This window comes from Oncorhynchus mykiss, chromosome 10 (assembly GCF_013265735.2).
Source record: "Oncorhynchus mykiss isolate Arlee chromosome 10, USDA_OmykA_1.1, whole genome shotgun sequence".
In the NCBI taxonomy this organism is placed as follows: domain Eukaryota; kingdom Metazoa; phylum Chordata; class Actinopteri; order Salmoniformes; family Salmonidae; genus Oncorhynchus; species Oncorhynchus mykiss.
In genome coordinates, this window is record NC_048574.1 from 62412114 (window position 1) to 62432386 (window position 20273).

General features: G+C 44.7%; 2 protein-coding genes across 5 annotated transcripts in view; both read left to right on the forward strand.

Annotated features, from left to right (window-relative positions):
• Positions 1 to 20273, forward strand: part of LOC110534616 (oocyte zinc finger protein XlCOF7.1-like) — a 1104347-nt gene that overhangs the window by 13426 nt on the left and 1070648 nt on the right. The window lies entirely within an intron of this gene.
• LOC110534686 (zinc finger protein 250) lies at positions 1333 to 19910 on the forward strand. Its single transcript, XM_021619618.2, has 3 exons — positions 1333 to 1450; positions 1651 to 1748; positions 18727 to 19910. The coding sequence occupies exons 1-3, from the start codon at positions 1348 to 1350 to the stop codon at positions 19645 to 19647; spliced, it is 1122 nt and encodes a 373-aa protein (XP_021475293.2). The 5' UTR covers positions 1333 to 1347; the 3' UTR covers positions 19648 to 19910.

The window sequence follows — 20273 nt, forward strand, 5'->3', positions numbered from 1 at the left end:
GTTGAGACGGGTATGTGTGGTTTTCATATGGTGTCATTTAAAACTTGTTTGTTTAATGAACACAAAATGGGATGTTTTAATCAGACTTTCATTGGGACTCTATTTAGTATGCATCACATCTGATCTCAGTCTATTCTGCATAAACATGACAGCGCTATATAACCAATATACACTTAAATATAAAAAATATATCCACACACTAACACCTACTGTACACGTCAAAATGTAACCCACAACATCTTATGTCCACCATGATGGGTTTAACAATGAAGTCATTCTGTAACTACAGTATAGGACTCAAACAGTGGGGATGGGTAAGCACTCCATGTTGAAAGTGTTTATTATCTGTGTTTACGTACCTGAGGGAGTGTATGTCTGTATCACCTGTCTCTTCCAGGAGGAGGAGAGTCCAGAGGTGCTGCTGGTGAAGGAGGAGGGGTGTGAGGAGGGTCTGGGGAACCCTGAGGGGACCATGGTCATGGAGGACAACCAGACAACACCTCCTCCTGAACCCACAGAGGAACCAGCTGAGCAGCACAGGACCACACACAGTCTCACTGAGGTGAGCCCACTGTAAACTACTGTCTGAATGGTATTAGGTCAGGATCTGTATCCACAAAGATCAGAGTGCTGATCTAGGATCAGTTTTGTCTTTGCCTTTTAGATCTTAATGAATAAGACTATATAGACAAGTGGGGATCAGCACTCTTACTCTTAGATGCTTTGTGGTGTTAGGTTCTTATTTTCAGAGTAAATAACTCAAAGGACACTAGAGAAGCTTAACCAAACAGCTGGATTCAGACAAAAGACATTTCACACAAGCACTGATATTTAACCCTTTCTCCTAGGCTGAGTCTCCTCCTACCCATCTGTACAAACATTGTTCTTTACTGCTAGGCAGGACACTAGTGATATGGGCCATAAACTTCTATTTCTCCCTAAAGCTGACCTGACCTCAACCCCCCTCCGTCACTAAGCCATGGCTCTTTTCCCTTATCAATGCCTGCCACATGTAATCGCTTCTCTGCACTCAACACATTCCAAGCTTAATTGCACACACTATATACCTTCCTCCTATAACCCTTAACTTCTGGTGTAGACCCTCTAAACTTCAGCACTCCGTCAGTGACATGAATAAGTATATTTCACATTCTCAAAACCCAACAGTGGATACGGGCCCAGGTCTTGATTAATTTTGTCTTAAGTGTGGGACCATGTCTTTGAATTATCAAACCATTAAAGACTGTCAACTAATCAAATCAATTAACACGTTTGCATAGTACTCATAGCAATCCCTCATTCTTGATCCAACATCCTCTCACTCTGTATCTCTTACAGTCAGTAGACATGGAGGATGGGAAGCCTGATCTGCTGCTGGTCAAAGAGGAGACAGTAGAAGACGGACCAGAGAGCATTGATCTGCTGAGTGGACTAAAGATGGGGGAGCAAGGTAAGAGAGAAATACATATAGCCTACATACAGTAATAGATATTCAATGGGAATAGTGGTGCACTTACATAAAATGAAATCAATGCAATTTTATGTTTACATAAAAAAACACAACGTATGAACTTGACCAGGTAATTGACCAAAAAAAAAACATATGTAAAGTTCTCTCTGCCATGTTTATTTTATAACCTCTTTCTGCAGGTGGTTGGTTGGAGGATGACAGAGGAGACTGGGCGGCCATCTTGGATTCCCAGACCCAGACAGGTGCAGCCAAGGGCCCGCGGGACAACATAGTGGAGGTCAGTGGATGGGACAGCGTCCTCAACTTTGGGCTGGGGAACAACACTGTTAACCACAACCAGAAACAGACAGTAGAACACAAAACCACATCTGAACTTAGTCTCCATGACAACAGACTTGCTGAGACCAGGGCGAGGCGTGGATTTGGTCTGCGGGGACGGGGAGGTGTCCGTAAGGGGTAGGAGAGAACAGACACAGACTCTGCTAGCGATGCTCCGTCCTGCTCCTATAGTTGGGATTCAGAGAGACTGATGACTCCTCAGGTTAACCCCCTAACAGCCTGCCTTCTATAGGATCTATCAACTGGAACATGGACCCTGTGACATCACAGACACTACCTGGCCTTCGTTCTCCTCACACTCTCCTATTGTTAAACCAGACCTCAGACAATGCCAGGTGCTCAACACTAAATGGATACACAAGCCCATTGACAAATGACAGTAGTAGTAACACTGTCAGTAGATCTGGTGGAAAAGAGAAGCGCTTCCCGTGGGAAAGTCTTCATTTTCCCTAAACAGGTGGAGCTCCACCAAAGGCTACACATGGGGGAGAAATCATTCGGCTGCCACCTGTGCCAGGCCAGTTTCTCCCGCTCGTTCAACCTGAAGAGGCACCAGAGGGTCCACACGGGGGAGAAAACCTACAGCTGCACCCAGTGTGAGAAGAGGTTCTCCCACCTGAAGATCATCTTAAGGTCCATACAGGAGAAAGAATGTTTGCCTGTACGCACTGCAGGAAGAGGTTGTCAGAGAGGAGCTACCTCAGGATACACCAGCAGAAAATGCTCATGGCCAATGTATAGTATAGTGTATAGTGACATGTAATGTAGTACTAGTTAGTTTGTAGTTAATTATGTTGGTTTTGGATGTATAAGGAACTGGAAGAGCTGAACTGAGGGAAAAGATGAGTATGATGACATAAACCCCACTGATCTCATGAGCCTTATTAATACATACCCCAGTCCTTATTCCCTGTCCCCTCATCACTAACTGCAATGACTGCCTTTCCTTTTCCCTGGATTCCCTCGCTCCCCTCAAAACCTGCTCAGTCTCTTTCATCCACTGCTCCCTGGTACGCCGCCGAGATACGCCAGTTAAAAGCCAGTGGACGGCTGCAAGAGGACTGGTCTGGTACGTCCTTCTCAAGCACAAACAGATCACCTGTTAAAATATAAAAGAACGCCCTCTCAGCTGCAAGAACATCTTACTACTCCGACCTCATCAACTCTGGTAAAAACAACCAAAAAGTCCCCTTCTCCACAGCGAACCGCCTACTTCAGCCTCCTGACAGCTTCCCTGCAGACTCCTCCCCTGAACAGTGCTACAAGTTCCTGAAAATCCATGACATCCACCACCACCTACTTACACCAGTACAACCTCAGCATCCCCATAGATAGTTTCCCGGTCCCTCTGTCAACACAAGTCAAAAGCCTCGGTGTCACTCTGGACCGAAACCCTCATCCATGCCCTCGTCACTTCCCGTTTGGACTATTGCAACACTCTGCCTCCCAAACTCACCAACCGACTTCAACTGGTCCAGAACTCTGCTGCCAGAATCCTCACCTGCGCCAGATCAACCGATCACATCACACCAATCCTCATCAATCCACACTGGCTCCCTGTTCAATCCCGTATTAACTTTAAGACAGACACCTACAAAGCACCCCACAACCTGGCACCCACCTACCTCTCTGACCTTCACCCAGCACGTGCCCCTTCTGCTCCTCCTCTGCTGGTTTCCATGTCACCCCCCATTCACAGGTCAAATAGGGGGTGCTTATATTTGTCCTGTTTCACTGCATGTATTAGAGGTTAACCAGTGTTAGATGTGAAATGGAAATATGTTTGTTTTTTTTATATCTGAGACACTCTGGGAGAGTGAGGTCACAGCCAGGGATCAGCCATTATTGACGGCAATACTGGGGCAATTAGGAATCATTTCCTCGCTCATCGACAGATTTTTCAACTAGTCTGCTGAAGGATTCGAACCAACAACATTTTCGGTTACTGGCCCAATACTCTTAAATGCTAGAATACCTGCCGCCTCTCCACCATGGTTGCCTGAACCTTCAACTGCTCTGCCTCAGGCTCTGGAATGCACCCCCCCCCCCCCCCCACACATACAATATGAAGACACAGTATTCTCATTCAAAAACCTCCTAAAAACACATCTCTTCAAGGATGCCTATTGCCTGCGGTCTGTCATTGACTCTGTCCTACTTAACCCCCCGACCCCTGTGTCTTCTCAGTATAGCTACAGTGCCTTGAAAGTATTCAGTTAACACCCCTTGACTTTTTCCACATTTTTGTTGTTACACAATTACATTGGCCTACAGACACAATACCCCATAATGTCAAAGTGGAATTAAGTATTCAACCCTTTTATGTCAAGCCTAAATACAGTTAAAGTCAGAAGTTTACATACACTTAGGTTGCAGTCATTAACTCGTTTTTCAACCACTCCACAAATTTCTTGTAAACAAAGTATAGTTTTGGCAAGTCAGTTAGGAAATCTACCTTGTGCATGACACAAGTCATTTTTCCAACAATTGTTTACAGACAGACTATTTCACTTATAATTCACTGTATCACAATTCCAGTGGGTCAGAAGTTTACATACACTATGTTGACTGTGCCTTTAAACAGCTTAGAAAATTCCAGAAAAAGATGTCATGGCTTTAGAAGCTTCTAATAGGCTAATTGACATAATTTGTATTTCAAGGCCTACCTTCAAACTCAGTGCCTCTTTGCTTGACATCATGGGAAAATCAAAAGAAATCAGCCAAGACCTCAGAAAAAAATTGTAGACCTCCACAAGTCTGTTTCATTCTTGGGAGCAATTTCTAAATGCCTGAAGGTACCACGTTCATCTGTACAAACAAAAGTACGCAAGTATAAACACCATGGAACCACACAGCCGTCATACCGCTCAGGAAGGAGACGTGTTCTGTCTCCTAGAGATGAACGTACTTAGGTGCGAAAAGTGCAAATCAATCCCAGAACAACAGCAAAGGACCTTGTGAAGATGCTGGAGGAAACAGGTACAAAAGTATCTATATCCACAGTAAAAACGAGTCCTATATCGACATAACCTGAAAGGCCGCTCAGCAAGGAAGAAACCACTGCTCCAAAACCGACATAAAAAAAACAGACTAGGTTTGCAACTGCACATGGGGACAAAGATCATACATTTTGTCCTCAGGCCTGATGAAACAAAAATATAACTTTTTGGCAGTAATGACCATCGTTATGTTTGGAGGAAAAAGGGGAGGTTTGCAAGCCGAAGAACACCATCCCAACCGTGAAGCACGGGGGTGACAGCATCATGTTGTGGGGGTGCTTTGCTGCAGGAGGGACTGGTGCACTTCACAAAATAGATGGCATCATGAGGCAGGAAAATTATGTAGATATATTGAAGCAACATCTCAAGACATCAGTTAAAGTTAAAGTTTGGTCACAAATTGGTCTTCCAAATGGACAATGACCCCAAGCATACTTCAAAGTTGTGGCAAAATGGCTTAAGGACAACACAGTCAATGTATTGGAGTGGCCATCACAAAGCCCTGACCTCAATCCTCTAGAAAATTTGTGGGCAGAACTGAAAAAGCGTTTGCGAGCAAGGAGTCGTACAAACCTGACTCAGTTACACCATCTGTCAGGAGGCATGGGCCAAAATTCACCCAATTTATTGTGGGAAGCTTGTGGAAGGCTACCTGAAATGTTTTACCCAAGTTAAACAATTTAAAGGCAATGCTACCAAATACTAATTGAGTGTATGTCAACTTCTGACCCACTGGGAATGTGATGAAAGAAATAAAAGCTGAAATAAATCACTCTCTACTATTATTCTGACATTTCACATTCTTAAAATAGTGGTTACCCTAACTGACCTAAGACCTAAGAATTCCTACTAGGATTACATGTCAGGAATTGTGACAAACTGAGTTTAAATGTATTTGGCTAAGGTGTATGTAAACCTCCGACTTCAACTGTATGTAAGGTGTATGTAAACCTCCGACTTCAATACAGGAACTCAAATCCTTCTGTTCACCTGATTTAGAATTCCTCACAATCAAATGTAGACCGCATTATCTACCAAGAGAATTCTCTTCGATGATAATCACAGCCGTATATATCCCCCCCCAAGCAGACACATCGATGGCTCTGAACAAACTTTATTTAACTCTTTGCAAACTGGAAACCATTCATCCGGAGGCTGCATTCATTGTAGCTGGGGATTTTAACAAGGCTAATCTGAAAACAAGACTCCCTAAATTTTATCAGCATATCGATTGCGCAACCAGGGGTGGAAAGACCTTGGATCATTGTTACTCTAACTTCCGCGACGCATATAAGGCCCTGCCCCGCCCCCCTTTCGGAAAAGCTGACCACGACTCCATTTTGTTGATCCCTGCCTACAGACAGAAACTAAAACAGGAGGCTCCCACGCTGAGGTCTGTCCAACGCTGGTCCGACCAAGCTGACTCCACACTCCAAGACTGCTTCCACCACGCGGACTGGGACATGTTTCGTATTGCGTCAGACAACAACATTGACGAATACGCTGATTCGGTGTGTGAGTTCATTAGAACGTGCGTTGAAGATGTCGTTCCCATAGCAACGATTAAAACATTCCCTAACCAGAAACCGTGGATTGATGGCAGCATTCGCGTGAAACTGAAAGCGCGAACCACTGCTTTTAATCAGGGCAAGGTGTCTGGTAACATGACCGAATACAAACAGTGCAGCTATTCCCTCCGCAAGGCTATCAAACAAGCTAAGCGTCAGTACAGAGACAAAGTAGAATCTCAATTCAACGGCTCAGACACAAGAGGCATGTGGCAGGGTCTACAGTCAATCACGGACTACAGGAAGAAATCCAGCCCAGTCACGGACCAGGATGTCCTGCTCCCAGGCAGACTAAATAACTTTTTTGCCCGCTTTGAGGACAATACAGTGCCACTGACACGGCCTGCAACGAAAACATGCGGTCAGTAAGACATTTAAACGTGTTAACCCTCGCAAGGCTGCAGGCCCAGACGGCATCCCCAGCCGCGCCCTCAGAGCATGCGCAGACCAGCTGGCCGGTGTGTTTACGGACATATTCAATCAATCCCTATACCAGTCTGCTGTTCCCACATGCTTCAAGAGGGCCACCATTGTTCCTGTTCCCAAGAAAGCTAAGGTAACTGAGCTAAACGACTACCGCCCCGTAGCACTCACTTCCGTCATCATGAAGTGCTTTGAGAGACTAGTCAAGGACCATATCACCTCCACCCTACCTGACACCCTAGACCCACTCCAATTTGCTTACCGCCCAAATAGGTCCACAGACGATGCAATCTCAACCACACTGCACACCGCCCTAACCCATCTGGACAAGAGGAATACCTATGTGAGAATGCTGTTCATTGACTACAGCTCGGCATTCAACACCATAGTACCCTCCAAGCTCGTCATCAAGCTCGAGACCCTGGGTCTCGACCCCGCCCTGTGCAACTGGGTACTGGACTTCCTGACGGGCCGCCCCCAGGTGGTGAGGGTAGGCAACAACATCTCCTCCCCGCTGATCCGCAACACTGGGGCCCCACAAGGGTGCGTTCTGAGCCCTCTCTTGTACTCCCTGTTCACCCACGACTGCGTGGCCACGCACGCCTCCAACTCAATCATCAAGTTTGCGGACGACACGACAGTGGTAGGCTTGATTACCAACAACAACGAGACGGCCTACAGGGAGGAGGTGAGGGCCCTCGGAGTGTGGTGTCAGGAAAATAACCTCACACTCAACGTCAACAAAACTAAGGAGATGATTGTGGACTTCAGGAAACAGCAGAGGGAACACCCCCCTATCCACATCGATGGAACAGTAGTGGAGAGGGTAGCAAGTTTTAAGTTCCTCGGCATACACATCACAGACAAACTGAATTGGTCCACTCACACAGACAGCATCGTGAAGAAGGCGCAGCAGCGCCTCTTCAACCTCAGGAGGCTGAAGAAATTCGTCTTGTCACCAAAAGCACTCACAAACTTCTACAGATGCACAATCGAGAGCATCCTGGCGGGCTGTATCACCGCCTGGTACGGCAACTGCTCCGCCCTCAACCGTAAGGCTCTCCAGAGGGTGGTGAGGTCTGCACAACGCATCACCGGGGGCAAACTACCTGCCCTCCAGGACACCTACACCACCCGATGTCACAGGAAGGCCATAAAGATCATCAAGGACATCAACCACCCGAGCCACTGCCTGTTCACCCCGCTATCATCCAGAAGGCGAGGTCAGTACAGGTGCATCAAAGCTGGGACCGAGAGACTGAAAAACAGCTTCTATCTCAAGGCCATCAGACTGTTAAACAGCCACCACTAACATTGAGTGGCTGCTGCCAACACACTGACACTGACTCAACTCCAGCCACTTTAATAATGGGAATTGATGGGAAATGATGTAAATATATCACTAGCCACTTTAAACAATGCTACCTTATATAATGTTACTTACCCTACATTATTCATCTCATATGCATACGTATATACTGTACTCTATATCATCGACTGTATCCTTATGTAATACATGTATCACTAGCCACTTTAACTATGCCACTTTGTTTACATACTCATCTCATATGTATATACTGTACTCGATACCATCTACTGTATCTTGCCTATGCTGCTCTGTACCATCACTCATTCATATATCCTTATGTACATATTCTTTATCCCCTTACACTGTGTACAAGACAGTAGTTTTGGAATTGTTAGTTAGATTACTTGTTGGTTATTACTGCATTGTCGGAACTAGAAGCACAAGCATTTCGCTACACTCGCATTAACATCTGCTAACCATGTGTATGTGACAAATAAAATTTGATTTGATTTGATTTGAACTGTAAGTTCAAGAGTAAACAGTCGCTTAACAAGTCACATAATACCTTGATTTTTTAATGGCCAGCTCATCTCTGTACTTCACACATACAATTTTCTGTAAGGTCCTTCAGCCGTGCAGTGAATTTCAAACACAGATTCAACCACAAAGAGTGGGGAGGTTTTCCAATGCCTCACAAAGAAGGGCAGCTATTGACAGATGGGTAAAAAAAATAAATAAAATCAGACGTTGAATATCCCTTTGAGCGTGAGGAAGTTATTAATTACACTTTGGATGGTGTATCAATACACCCAGTCACTACAAAGATACATGCGTCCTTCCTAACTCAGTTGCCGTAGAGGAAGGATACCTCTCGGGAATTTCACCATGAAGCCAATGGTGACTTAATAAGAGTTACAGAGTTTAATGGCTGTGATAAGAAAAACCAGAGGATGGATGAACAACATTGTAGTTACTCCACAATACTAACCTAATAGACAGAGTGAGAAGATGGAAGCCTGTACAGAATACAAATATTCCATAACATGCATCCTGTTTGCAACAAAGCATTGAAGTAATACTGCATAATACAAACTGTTGTGTTTGGGGCAAATCCAATACAGTACATTATTGAGTACCACTCTCCATATTTTCAAGCATTGTGGTGGCTGCATCATGTTATGGGTATGCTTGTAATCGTGAAGGACTGGGGAGTTTCAGGATAAAAATAAATGGAATAGAGCTAAGCACAGGCAAAGTCCTAGAGGAAAACCTGGTTCAGTCTGCTTTCCACCAGACAACTTTCTGCAGGACAATGACCTAAAACAAGGCTAAATCTACACTGGCGTTACTTACCAAGAAGACAATGAATGTTCCTGAGTGGAAAATTAATGTTCCTACTTGAAAGTCTACGGCAAGACCTGAAACGGATTGTCTAGCAATGATCAACAACCAATTTGACAGAGCTTGAAGAATTTTGAAAAGATAAATGGGCAAATGTTGCACAGTCCAGGTGTGAAAAGCTCTGCAAGACTTACCCAGAAACACTCACAGCTGTAATCTTTGCCAAAGGTGCTTCTACAAAGCATTGACTCGGGGGTGTGAATACTTATGTAAATTACATTTCTGTACTTCATTTTTAATACATTTGCAAAAATGTCACACTTTTGTCACTGTCATTATGGGGTATTGTGTGTAGATGGGTGAGATTTTAATTTATTTAATTCATTCGATTTTTTTGCGCATTATAAAAAATAAATAAAAATAACACATTTACATTAGTATTCAGACCCATTGCTAGGAGACTCGAAATTGTGCTCAGGTGCATCCTGTTTCCATTGATCATCCTTGACATGTTTCCACAACTTGATTGGAGTCCACCTGTCGTAAATTCAATTGATTGGACATGATTTGGAAAGGCACGCACCTGTCTATGTAAGGTCCCACAGTTGACGGTGCATGTCAGAGCAAAAACCAAGCCATGAGGTCAAAGGAATTGTCGGTAGACAAGATTGCTTCCAGGCACAGATCTGGGGAAGGGTACCAAAACATTTCTGCAGCATCGAAGTTCCCCAAAAACACAGTGACCTCCATCATTCTTAAGTAGAAGAAGTTTGGAACCACCAAGACCCTTCCTAGAGCTGGCCAGGGCTAACTGAGCAATCAGGGGAGAATGGCCTTGGTCAGGGAGGTGGCCAAGAACCTGATGGTCACTCTGACAGAGATCCAGAGTTCCTCTGTGGAGATGGGAAACCTTACAGAAGGATACCATCTCTGCAGCGCTCCACCAATCAGGCCTTTATGGTAGACTGGCCAGAGCTACTTTTCAGTAAAAAGGCACATGACAGCTTGCTTGGAGTTTGCCAAAAGGCACCGAAAAGGACTCTCAGACCATGAGAAACAAGAGTCTCTGGTCTGATGAAACCAAGAGTAAACTCTTTGGCCTAAATGCCAAGCGTCACATATGGAGGAAACCTGGAACCGTCCCTACGGTGAAGCATGGTGGTGGCAGCATCGTGCTATGGGGAAATATGAACAGAGCAAAGTACAGAGAGATCCTAGATGAAAACCTGATCGAAAGCACTCAGGACCTTGGACTGAGGCAAAGGTAAACCTTCCAACAGGACAACGACCCTAAGCACACAGCCAAGACAACACAGGAGTGCCTTCGGGACAAGTCTCTGAATGTCCTTGAGGGGCCCAGCCAGAGCCCGGACTTCAACCTGATCGAACATCTTTGAAGAGACCTGAAAGAGACCTGAAAACAGCTTTGCAGTGACGCTCCCCATCCAACCTGACAGAGCTTGAGAAGATCTGCAGAGAAGAATGGGAGAAATTCCCCAAATACAGGTGTGCCAAGCTTGTAGTGTCATACCCAAGACTCAAGACTGTAATCGCTGCCAAAGGTGCTTCAACCAAGTACTAGGTAAAGGGTCTGAATATTTCTGTTACTTATTTTTTATTTGCAAAAAAATTACGGGGTATTATGGGTTATTGTGTGTAGATTAATGAGGGGAAAAAACAAATTTAATCAATTTTAGAATAATGCTGTAACGTAACAAAATGTGGAAAATGTCAAAAGTTCTGAATACTTTCCTAATGCACTATATGTGTCCCACTAACCCGCACCCCAAACCGTATTCGTATCCTCTACCCAATCCCTCCCTCTTTTTATCTGACCTGTTTCATCTGGTCCTTTATTTAAATATTAATTGGATTGATGCACTTGATTTTATGATCTTTCGTACAGCACTTTATTTAATGTAGGCCTACTTTTAATGTAAGATTTCACTGAAAGGCATCTGCCAAATATAATGTATTATTATGATGATGAGGCAGAGTAGATTATATGGTGATGGTTGGTGTGATGGTTTCTGTGAAAATGCTTCACGGATGAAGAGTGACAACCTTAGGTTGATACTGGTGTTTTATAGTCAAATAATGATAGTGCCTTAATTAATGTTTACTTGACATGGAGTAGTAAAGTAAAGATGTGTGTACTGTAATGTTGAACCTTTTCCTAAGTATTCTAAAATTCATTTTATCAACGCAAGGGTACCAGATTTACAGAAAAGGTCAAGTGTTACTATAGTGACAAAAGTTATTCTACTTGTCACATATAATTTTGTGCAATAAAAGTACTGTACTTCATGTTATGTGAGTATGTGTGACCATTTTGTTAAATACAACGTTAACTAGGTGTCGGCTGCCTTGGCTATTTTTGTATCATTGCAGGGACTGAATTTCCCTTATCTCTCTCTAGTAGTTCGTCGGTTTCGACGATGACGACTCGTGGATGTCATTTCTGTTGTGGGTTCTTGATTGGCTCAGGAGTCCGTTTTGAAGAGCAGACTGAAGCATGAGGGACAGACGTGCCTCTGGTGGTGTTGTGAGCGCGGTTGTGCGGGTATGACGCTTTTCTCTGGCTGCAGATAGTTGTTTCTGTCCCGCTCAAAGTAGTCTACTGCGGTGAGCGTTTGAGTGCCAGATGGATCGGGTAGAGGAAATGTGGTGAGCGTTTGAGTGCCAGATGGATCGGGTAGAGGAAATGTCTGTGAGTTGGCTGGGCTGGATATTGCAGAAGTTGAGGTTCTGTTTTTGGTAGCCTCAATGCTGGTGCTGTTAGCTTTCTGCAGTACCTCCAGGTTGGAGACCTTGCTTTGCCACCGGATACCCATAATTGATCTCAGAGATTGTGTATGGAATGTCTCCAGCTGTTTGAAGTGGCGACTGTACAGGGTTCAAGTTTCACAACCATACAACAGAGTTATGATGACTACCACATTGTAGATTTTCACTTTTGTGGAAAGAGTGATGTTGTTATCCTGTTCCTCAGCCTTCCCAATGACTGGCTTGCTTTCTGAATTCTGCTAGTTATTTCTTGGTCAAGTGAGCCGTCCTTGGAGATGGTGCTCCCCAGATATGTGAAGTGGGCGACATTCTGGAGCTCGGATCCACTTAGGTGGATGCTGGAGACCACTGGGTTGGACAGGGTTGATGGTTGATGATTACAGTTTTTTCCCAAGCTTTATCAAAGTTGTCTGATAAATACTGGAGGTCTGCCTCTGTGTGCGCAAGTAGGGCACAGTCATCAGCATAGAGGGTTCTTGTGGTTTGGTCTTTGCTCTTAGCCTGCACAGGTTGTAGATTGAACCATCATCCCTGTATCTGATGTAGATTCTTTGTTAAGGTCCTTCGTGGCGAGATTGAGGACAACAGTGAAAGAAGTTGAACAGCATCAGGCTCAAGATAAATCCTTGCTTGATGCCATTGGAGATGGGAAAAGCTTCAGAGATATCACCACCACAGTGGATCTGGCCTTGCATCATGATGGAGTACATGGATACTGTTGACTAGTTTTTGCGGGCAGACAAATTTGTGGAGGATCTTCCATAATCCCCCTGTTCACCGTGTCAAAAGCCTTGGGTGAGATCTATGAACATGTAGTAGAGGTCCATCTTTTGCTCAATACATTTTTCTTGTATTTGCCTGATGATAAATATCATGTCCACTGTGACCAGGCCTGAATCCACATTGCGCTTCTGGGAGGTTGTCTTCTGAGAGGTTCACCTATTGAGGATGACTCAGAATGACTCGATACCATGGGGATAGCTTTTTCATTTTCCTCAAGTGTAGGTGGTTCGTCCAGGTGATGTTGGATGGCCTTTTGGGGCATCGGGTTTATGGTTGTGGGGTTGACAGTGGATGGTCTGTTCAGGAGATTGCTTAAGTGTTCCACACACCTCTGCAATACTTGTTTCGTCTCTGAGGAGGGTTTTGCCATCTGCTGATCTGAGGTGATGTGCAAGACTTCACCGGTCCCTAAATGGTTTTCAGGCATTCAAATAACTGTTTGGTGCAGTGTGTGTCTGCATACATTTGTGTGCATTCTGCTAGTCCCATTCACCATTGATCTTGCATCGATCTGAGCTGTTTCTGCAGTCTTTGCTGCAAGTGTTTGAACTTGTTTCTCTAGGAGGCAGATTGGGGGTTGTTTTGTAAAGACAATGCAGTGTTCTTTTCCTTCAGGAGCATCGTGATTTCGTCATCTTTGTCATTGAACCAGTCTTGGTGGGTTCTCTTTTTAGTGCCAAGGAGTTTTGTTGCTGATTCCTGTACAGTCTCTTTGAACTCCCATTTTTCCGAAGGGGTATCCGTGGGGTTGATGTAGATTGCATGTTGAGTATCCAAGCTGCCTTGCAACTGAGCCTTGCGGTGTGCATCTTGCAGCTTCCCTGGGAAGGGTGTAGATTTTTATGTGCCGTCTTGGGTGGTTTGGCACGGTGTGTATACCAAGGATCACTCTCACCATTCTATGTGCAGCACTCTTCGCCACGCATGGCTGTTGTAATCTTCACATCCTTAATGTCGGTCTGTCGCACAATGATATAATCCATCAGGTGCCAGTACTTGGATCTTTGGTGCATTCATGTAGTTTTGTACTTGTCTGTTTGCCCAACGATGGTGTTTATGGTGGCGAGGCTATGCTCTGAGTATTTGCTCAGGAGTAGGAGCCCATTTCCACTCATGGTTCCCACTCCATCTTTGCTAATCACTCCTTGCCAGTTGGTGCTCTCTTTCCCCACCCTGGCATTGAAGTCTCCAGCAATGATTAGTTTGTCACTCCAGGGAGTTGTTGGATGAGTATAACTGCTCTTTCACATTGGCAGGGCTTGGTAATGTAGGTGCATTGGTACTGATTATTGTAGCATGCCTGGTCTTGTTGAGGAATCCTGATTTTCATTAGCCTCTCATTTATTCCGGAGGGTAAGTCTTACAGGTGCCTGTGAAGGTTGGTTCTTATGGCACGTCCCAACCCCTGTATTTAGTCTTCATCGTTTGGTTCCCCTTTCCAGAAAAACACTCAGCGATGGTGCCATCGTCAGCTTACCTTGTTTCACTCAGAGCTGCTATGTCGATCTTACATCTGCTCAGTTCTCTGGACAGCAAGGGAGTTCTTCTCTCGTGATGTGTGACAGTTTTTTGTCCATTCATTGTTTAACTGGTTTTCCTTTTTTGTTTATATTGCTTGTTTATTTATAAAAAAAATTAACCCCTTTTTCTCCCCAATTTTGTGTTATCCAATTGGTAGTTTCAGTCCATACAGACTCGGGAGAGGAGAAGGTCGAGAGCCGTGTGTACTCCAAAACACAATCAAGCCGCACTGCTTCTTGACACAATGCCCAGTTAACCCGGAAGCCAGGTGCACAAGTGTGTCTGAGGAAACACCATACACCTGGCAAGCGTATCAGCGTGCATTGCACCCAGCCTGCCACAGCAGTCTCTAGTGCACGATGAGACAAGGACATCCCGGCTGGCCAAACCCACTCCTAACCCGGATGATGCTGGGCCAATTGTGCGTCGCCCCATGCGTCTCCCGGTTGCAGCCGGCTGCGACAGAGTCTGCACTCTGCGCCACTCTGGAGGCCCATTGCTTGTGTTTCTACCATTTGGGGGATGATCTTCCAGCCACAGTAAGCTGGCCAGATTCAGTAGGGCAGTCAATTTCTAAGACACCTTTTCTAGCCCCTTCCCTAGGTTAGGTTGAACAGTGCTGTCCTAAAAAGGGCTGCTCAGATATCCAAGGTGCTGCTGAACATTTTCTCTGTCCTGGTTACGAAGATGAGTGGCCAATATCCTGGACCGCCAACATACAGGTTCGTGGCTATGACTGCCAGTGAACATCTCTCCCTGTCCCTTCGCCATTCCTCCACTGCTGTAGGGCTGTGGTGTAAGCACGAGATACCTGTGCGTGAGTTGATTATAGTGGGAGAGCTGTTGCGCTGGGACAGTGCCACTCTCTCTGCATCCAAAGCTAGGACCCTGAGTTGCCCGCACAGTTATTTTCAGGACTCTCCAGAGATGTTTGACCGGGTTCAAGTCTGGGCTCTGGCTGGGCCCCTCAAGGAGATTCAGAGACTTGTCCCGAATCCACTCCTGCATTGTCTTTGCTGTGTGCTTAGGGAACCTTCGCCCCAGTCTGAGGTCCTGAGCGCTCTAGAACAGGTTTTCATCAAGGATCTCTCTGTACTTGGCTCCGTTCATCTTTTCCTCGATCCTGACCAGTCTCCCAGTCCCTGCCGCTGAAAAGCATCCCCACAACATGATGCTGCCACCACCATGCTTCAACATAGGGTTGGTGCCAGGTTTCCTCCAGACGTGACACTTGGCATTCAGACCAAAGAGTTCAATCTTGGTTTCATCACACCGGAGAGTCCTTTAGGTGCCTTTTGGAAAACTCCAAGCGGGCTGTCATGTGCCTTTTACTGAGGAGTGGCTTCCGTCTGACCACTCTACCGTAAAGGCCTGATTGGTGGAGTGCTGCAGAGATGGTTGTCCTTCTGGAAGGTTCTCCACACAGGAACTCTGGAGCTCTGTCAGAGTGACCATCAGGTTCTTGGCCACGTCCCTGACCAAGGCCCTTCTCCCCCGATTGCTCAGTTTGGCAGGTTGGCCAGCTCTAGGAAGCGTCTTGGTGGTGCCAAACTACTTCTATTCAAGAATGATGGAGGCCACTGTGTTCTTGGGGACCTTCAATGCTGCAGACATTTTTTGAGCACCCTTCCCCAGATCTGTGCCTCGACACAATCCTGTTTCGGAGCTTTATGGAGAATTCCTTCGACCTCATGGCTTGTTTTTTGTTCTGACATGCCCTGTCAACTGTGGGACCTTATATATATATATATTTATATACAGTGCCTTGCGAAAGTATTCGGCCCCCTTGAACTTTGCGACCTTTTGCCACATTTCAGGCTTCAAACATAAAGATATAAAACTGTATTTTTTTGTGAAGAATCAACAACAAGTGGGACACAATCATGAAGTGGAACGACATTTATTGGATATTTCAAACTTTTTTAACAAATCAAAAACTGAAAAATTGGCTGTGCAAAATTATTCAGCCCCCTTAAGTTAATACTTTGTAGCGCCACCTTTTGCTGCGATTACAGCTGTAAGTCGCTTGGGGTATGTCTCTATCAGTTTTGCACATCGAGAGACTGACATTTTTTCCCATTCCTCCTTGCAAAACAGCTCGAGCTCAGTGAGGTTGGATGGAGAGCATTTGTGAACAGCAGTTTTCAGTTCTTTCCACAGATTCTCGATTGGATTCAGGTCTGGACTTTGACTTGGCCATTCTAACACCTGGATATGTTTATTTTTGAACCATTCCATTGTAGATTTTGCTTTATGTTTTGGATCATTGTCTTGTTGGAAGACAAATCTCCGTCCCAGTCTCAGGTCTTTTGCAGACTCCATCAGGTTTTCTTCCAGAATGGTCCTGTATTTGGCTCCATCCATCTTCCCATCAATTTTAACCATCTTCCCTGTCCCTGCTGAAGAAAAGCAGGCCCAAACCATGATGCTGCCACCACCATGTTTGACAGTGGGGATGGTGTGTTAAGCTGTGTTGCTTTTACGCCAAACATAACATTTTGCATTGTTGCCAAAAAGTTCAATTTTGGTTTCATCTGACCAGAGCACCTTCTTCCACATGTTTGGTGTGTCTCCCAGGTGGCTTGTGGCAAACTTTAAACGACACTTTTTATGGATATCTTTAAGAAATGGCTTTCTTCTTGCCACTCTTCCATAAAGGCCAGATTTGTGCAATATACGACTGATTGTTGTCCTATGGACAGAGTTTCCCACCTCAGCTGTAGATCTCTGCAGTTCATCCAGAGTGATCATGGGCCTCTTGGCTGCATCTCTGATCAGTCTTCTCCTTGTATGAGCTGAAAGTTTAGAGGGACGGCCAGGTCTTGGTAGATTTGCAGTGGTCTGATACTCCTTCCATTTCAATATTATCGCTTGCACAGTGCTCCTTGGGATGTTTAAAGCTTGGGAAATCTTTTTGTATCCAAATCCGGCTTTAAACTTCTTCACAACAGTATCTCGGACCTGCCTGGTGTGTTCCTTGTTCTTCATGATGCTCTCTGCGCTTTTAACGGACCTCTGAGACTATCACAGTGCAGGTGCATTTATACGGAGACTTGATTACACACAGGTGGATTGTATTTATCATCATTAGTCATTTAGGTCAACATTGGATCATTCAGAGATCCTCACTGAACTTCTGGAGAGAGTTTGCTGCACTGAAAGTAAAGGGGCTGAATAATTTTGCACGCCCAATTTTTCAGTTTTTGATTTGTTAAAAAATTTGAAATATCCAATAAATGTCGTTCCACTTCATGATTGTGTCCCACTTGTTGTTGATTCTTCACAAAAAAAAACAGTTTTATATCTTTATGTTTGAAGCCTGAAATGTGGCAAAAGGTCGCAAAGTTCAAGGGGGCCGAATACTCTCGCAAGGCACTGTATATGTATATATATGACAGGTATGTTCCTTTCCAAATCATGTCCGAGCAATTGAATTTGCCACAGGTGGACTCAAATCAAGTTGTAGAAACATCTCATGGATGATCAATGGAAACAGGATGCCACTGAGCTCAATTTTGAGTGCCATAGCAAATGGTCTGAATACGTATGTAAATAAGGTATTTCTGTTTTTGTTTTTTATAAATGTGCAAACATTTCTAGAAATCTGTTTTGGCTTTGTCATCATGGCGTAGTGTGTATAGACTGAGGACTTTTATTTATTTAATCCATTTAAAATAAGGCTGTAAAATAACAAAATGTGGAGAAAGGGAAGGGGTCTGTATACTTTTTGAATGCACTGCACATGGCTCCTCCTTTTGCTACACAGAGTTGCTTGGGGTTAGCCAGCGGCAGTAGCTGAAAGCAGAAAGTAGCAAGCAACAAGCAGGCAGGCGGCAATCACTAACTACCACTACACTATGGCACTAGACGCATCACACACATGCAAAGTACTTATGTGAGTGTTTGTATTTAATTTCAACAAAATGGTCAAAGTTAACAATGTGTTGACTGACTTGGTTATTTTTGTATCATTGCAGGGACTGAGTTTCCATTATACTTAATATGGCAATTTTTTTATGATAAACTCCAATGGCTCCATATTGTTGGGTACTTGAATCACAGTGTTTAGAGATGGGCTTGACTGTGGTTAACATTTTATAATATCATGTCATGTTTCTGTGTCTACAATAAAGAGTTTCTTATATAAACCTTTTATTTGCTCTTCTGTACAATTTGTGTTTACAGTCTGCGGTCCATGAGGACCTGCTGATATCCAGTGTTGCTGGCGGGAGAGACTGGACCTCTGAAGCGGCGTGTCACAAAACCTGGCCCCTGATCAGGATCCTGGATCAGGAGCCGTCGCTCTTCCTCCCCGAGTCAGAACCGGAACCGAACCGCGAGGGACAGAGACTCCACCACCACACAGAACACAACCAGTGGACAGGTGGACTGAACAACCTCAGTCCTGATGGTCATCAGAGAGACGGAGGCTCCAGTCAGGGATCCAGTCTGCAGCCCAGACCCTTCTCTTCACAGTCTCAGTGCAGGGATGAAGCAGGGCCTGGGGCTGATAGAGATAGACCCTCCTGTTCCTATGATAAAAACACCACAGTATCCATGATGAACAGAGCAGGTCACCCTGGGCTTCAGTCTTCACAGAGAGTGGTGGGAGACCCCCCTGGTGGTAGTCTATCAGCAAGTTTGTCTTCTCCTTCAGGGTCTTGTCTAATGCCTAGTGACTGGGTTCATAGAAATCCTGGGCCTGGGTCTAGCCTTCCTCAGTTACCTCATGGTTACCCCACCAATACAGACCGGGTCAGGATGGGCATTCACCACGAGAAGTATTTAGCCTATAACATAGCACACAATCCCAGCAACACCCAAACAATGGCAAGTGGTCAAGGAGGGAGCTCAAAAACTCCTGCTTCTACCTCCTCTGGTGTCATTGGGTCACAACGTGGGAGGCCGAATATTAGGACTGACTGCGACAAGCCGTACAGCTGCGCCACATGTGGGAAGCACTTTACTAGGGCAAACTATTTGAAGGAGCATCAGACCGTTCACACTAAGGAGAGGCCTTTCAAGTGCAAACTATGTTACAAGAGCTTCCCCTTCCGGAGTAACCTCATCAGACATAGGAGTGTCCACAATGGGGAGAAATCGTAGCAGTGGGGCTTGAGATGTACACAGGGGATGTCAGGAAACCATTCTTTAGCTGACATAGTTATATTGTGAAGTGTCTTGGGGTAAAAAGGGTAATTAACCACATACCCCTCATTAACCCTTTGTTAACTTGTCATTTGAAACAGGCTTGTGTAAATGCATGTTTTTAGAGAGAGACCATAAACCTAGGCTAAAACAAGAACAGTTGAAAATGTACCTTGCTGAGGTGATGATGGAATAAAGTTGATCTATAACTTTCTACTCTATTCTTGTTAACACACTGTTCTTTCTAAACAAATTGCTCGCAGCTTGAAAGATACTGAAAATAGCAGATTTTACATGTATTATAAGAAGCAGTACTGTATTTCAAAGAACAGCGTACCTTTTTAATTTAGCCACACCCTTTGAGCTTTGACGGCAACCAATGAGATCCTTTCTTTTCAGTGTTAAACGGAAGTGATGTGTCTTGATTTGTCTAGTTCTCTCTGGCCTTTTCTTATTTGGGCAAAAGTCCGTCCTTTGCAGTAGTGTAGGATATATGCAGTTATACACCTATACCCACTTATTTTTCAGTGTGCATTGAGTATACTCGCTTCTTAATCCCCACGATGCGTATCAAAGTAGTGCAG

Coding starts and splice junctions, on each gene's coding strand:
- LOC110534686 (XM_021619618.2), top strand. CDS start 1,348: ATGGAGGATGGGAAGCCTGATCTGCTGCTGGTCAAAGAGGAGACAGTA. Junction 1,451..1,650: donor ACTAAAGATGGGGGAGCAAG/GTAAGAGAGAAA, acceptor CTCTTTCTGCAG/GTGGTTGGTTGGAGGATGAC. Junction 1,749..18,726: donor CGCGGGACAACATAGTGGAG/GTCAGTGGATGG, acceptor TTGTGTTTACAG/TCTGCGGTCCATGAGGACCT.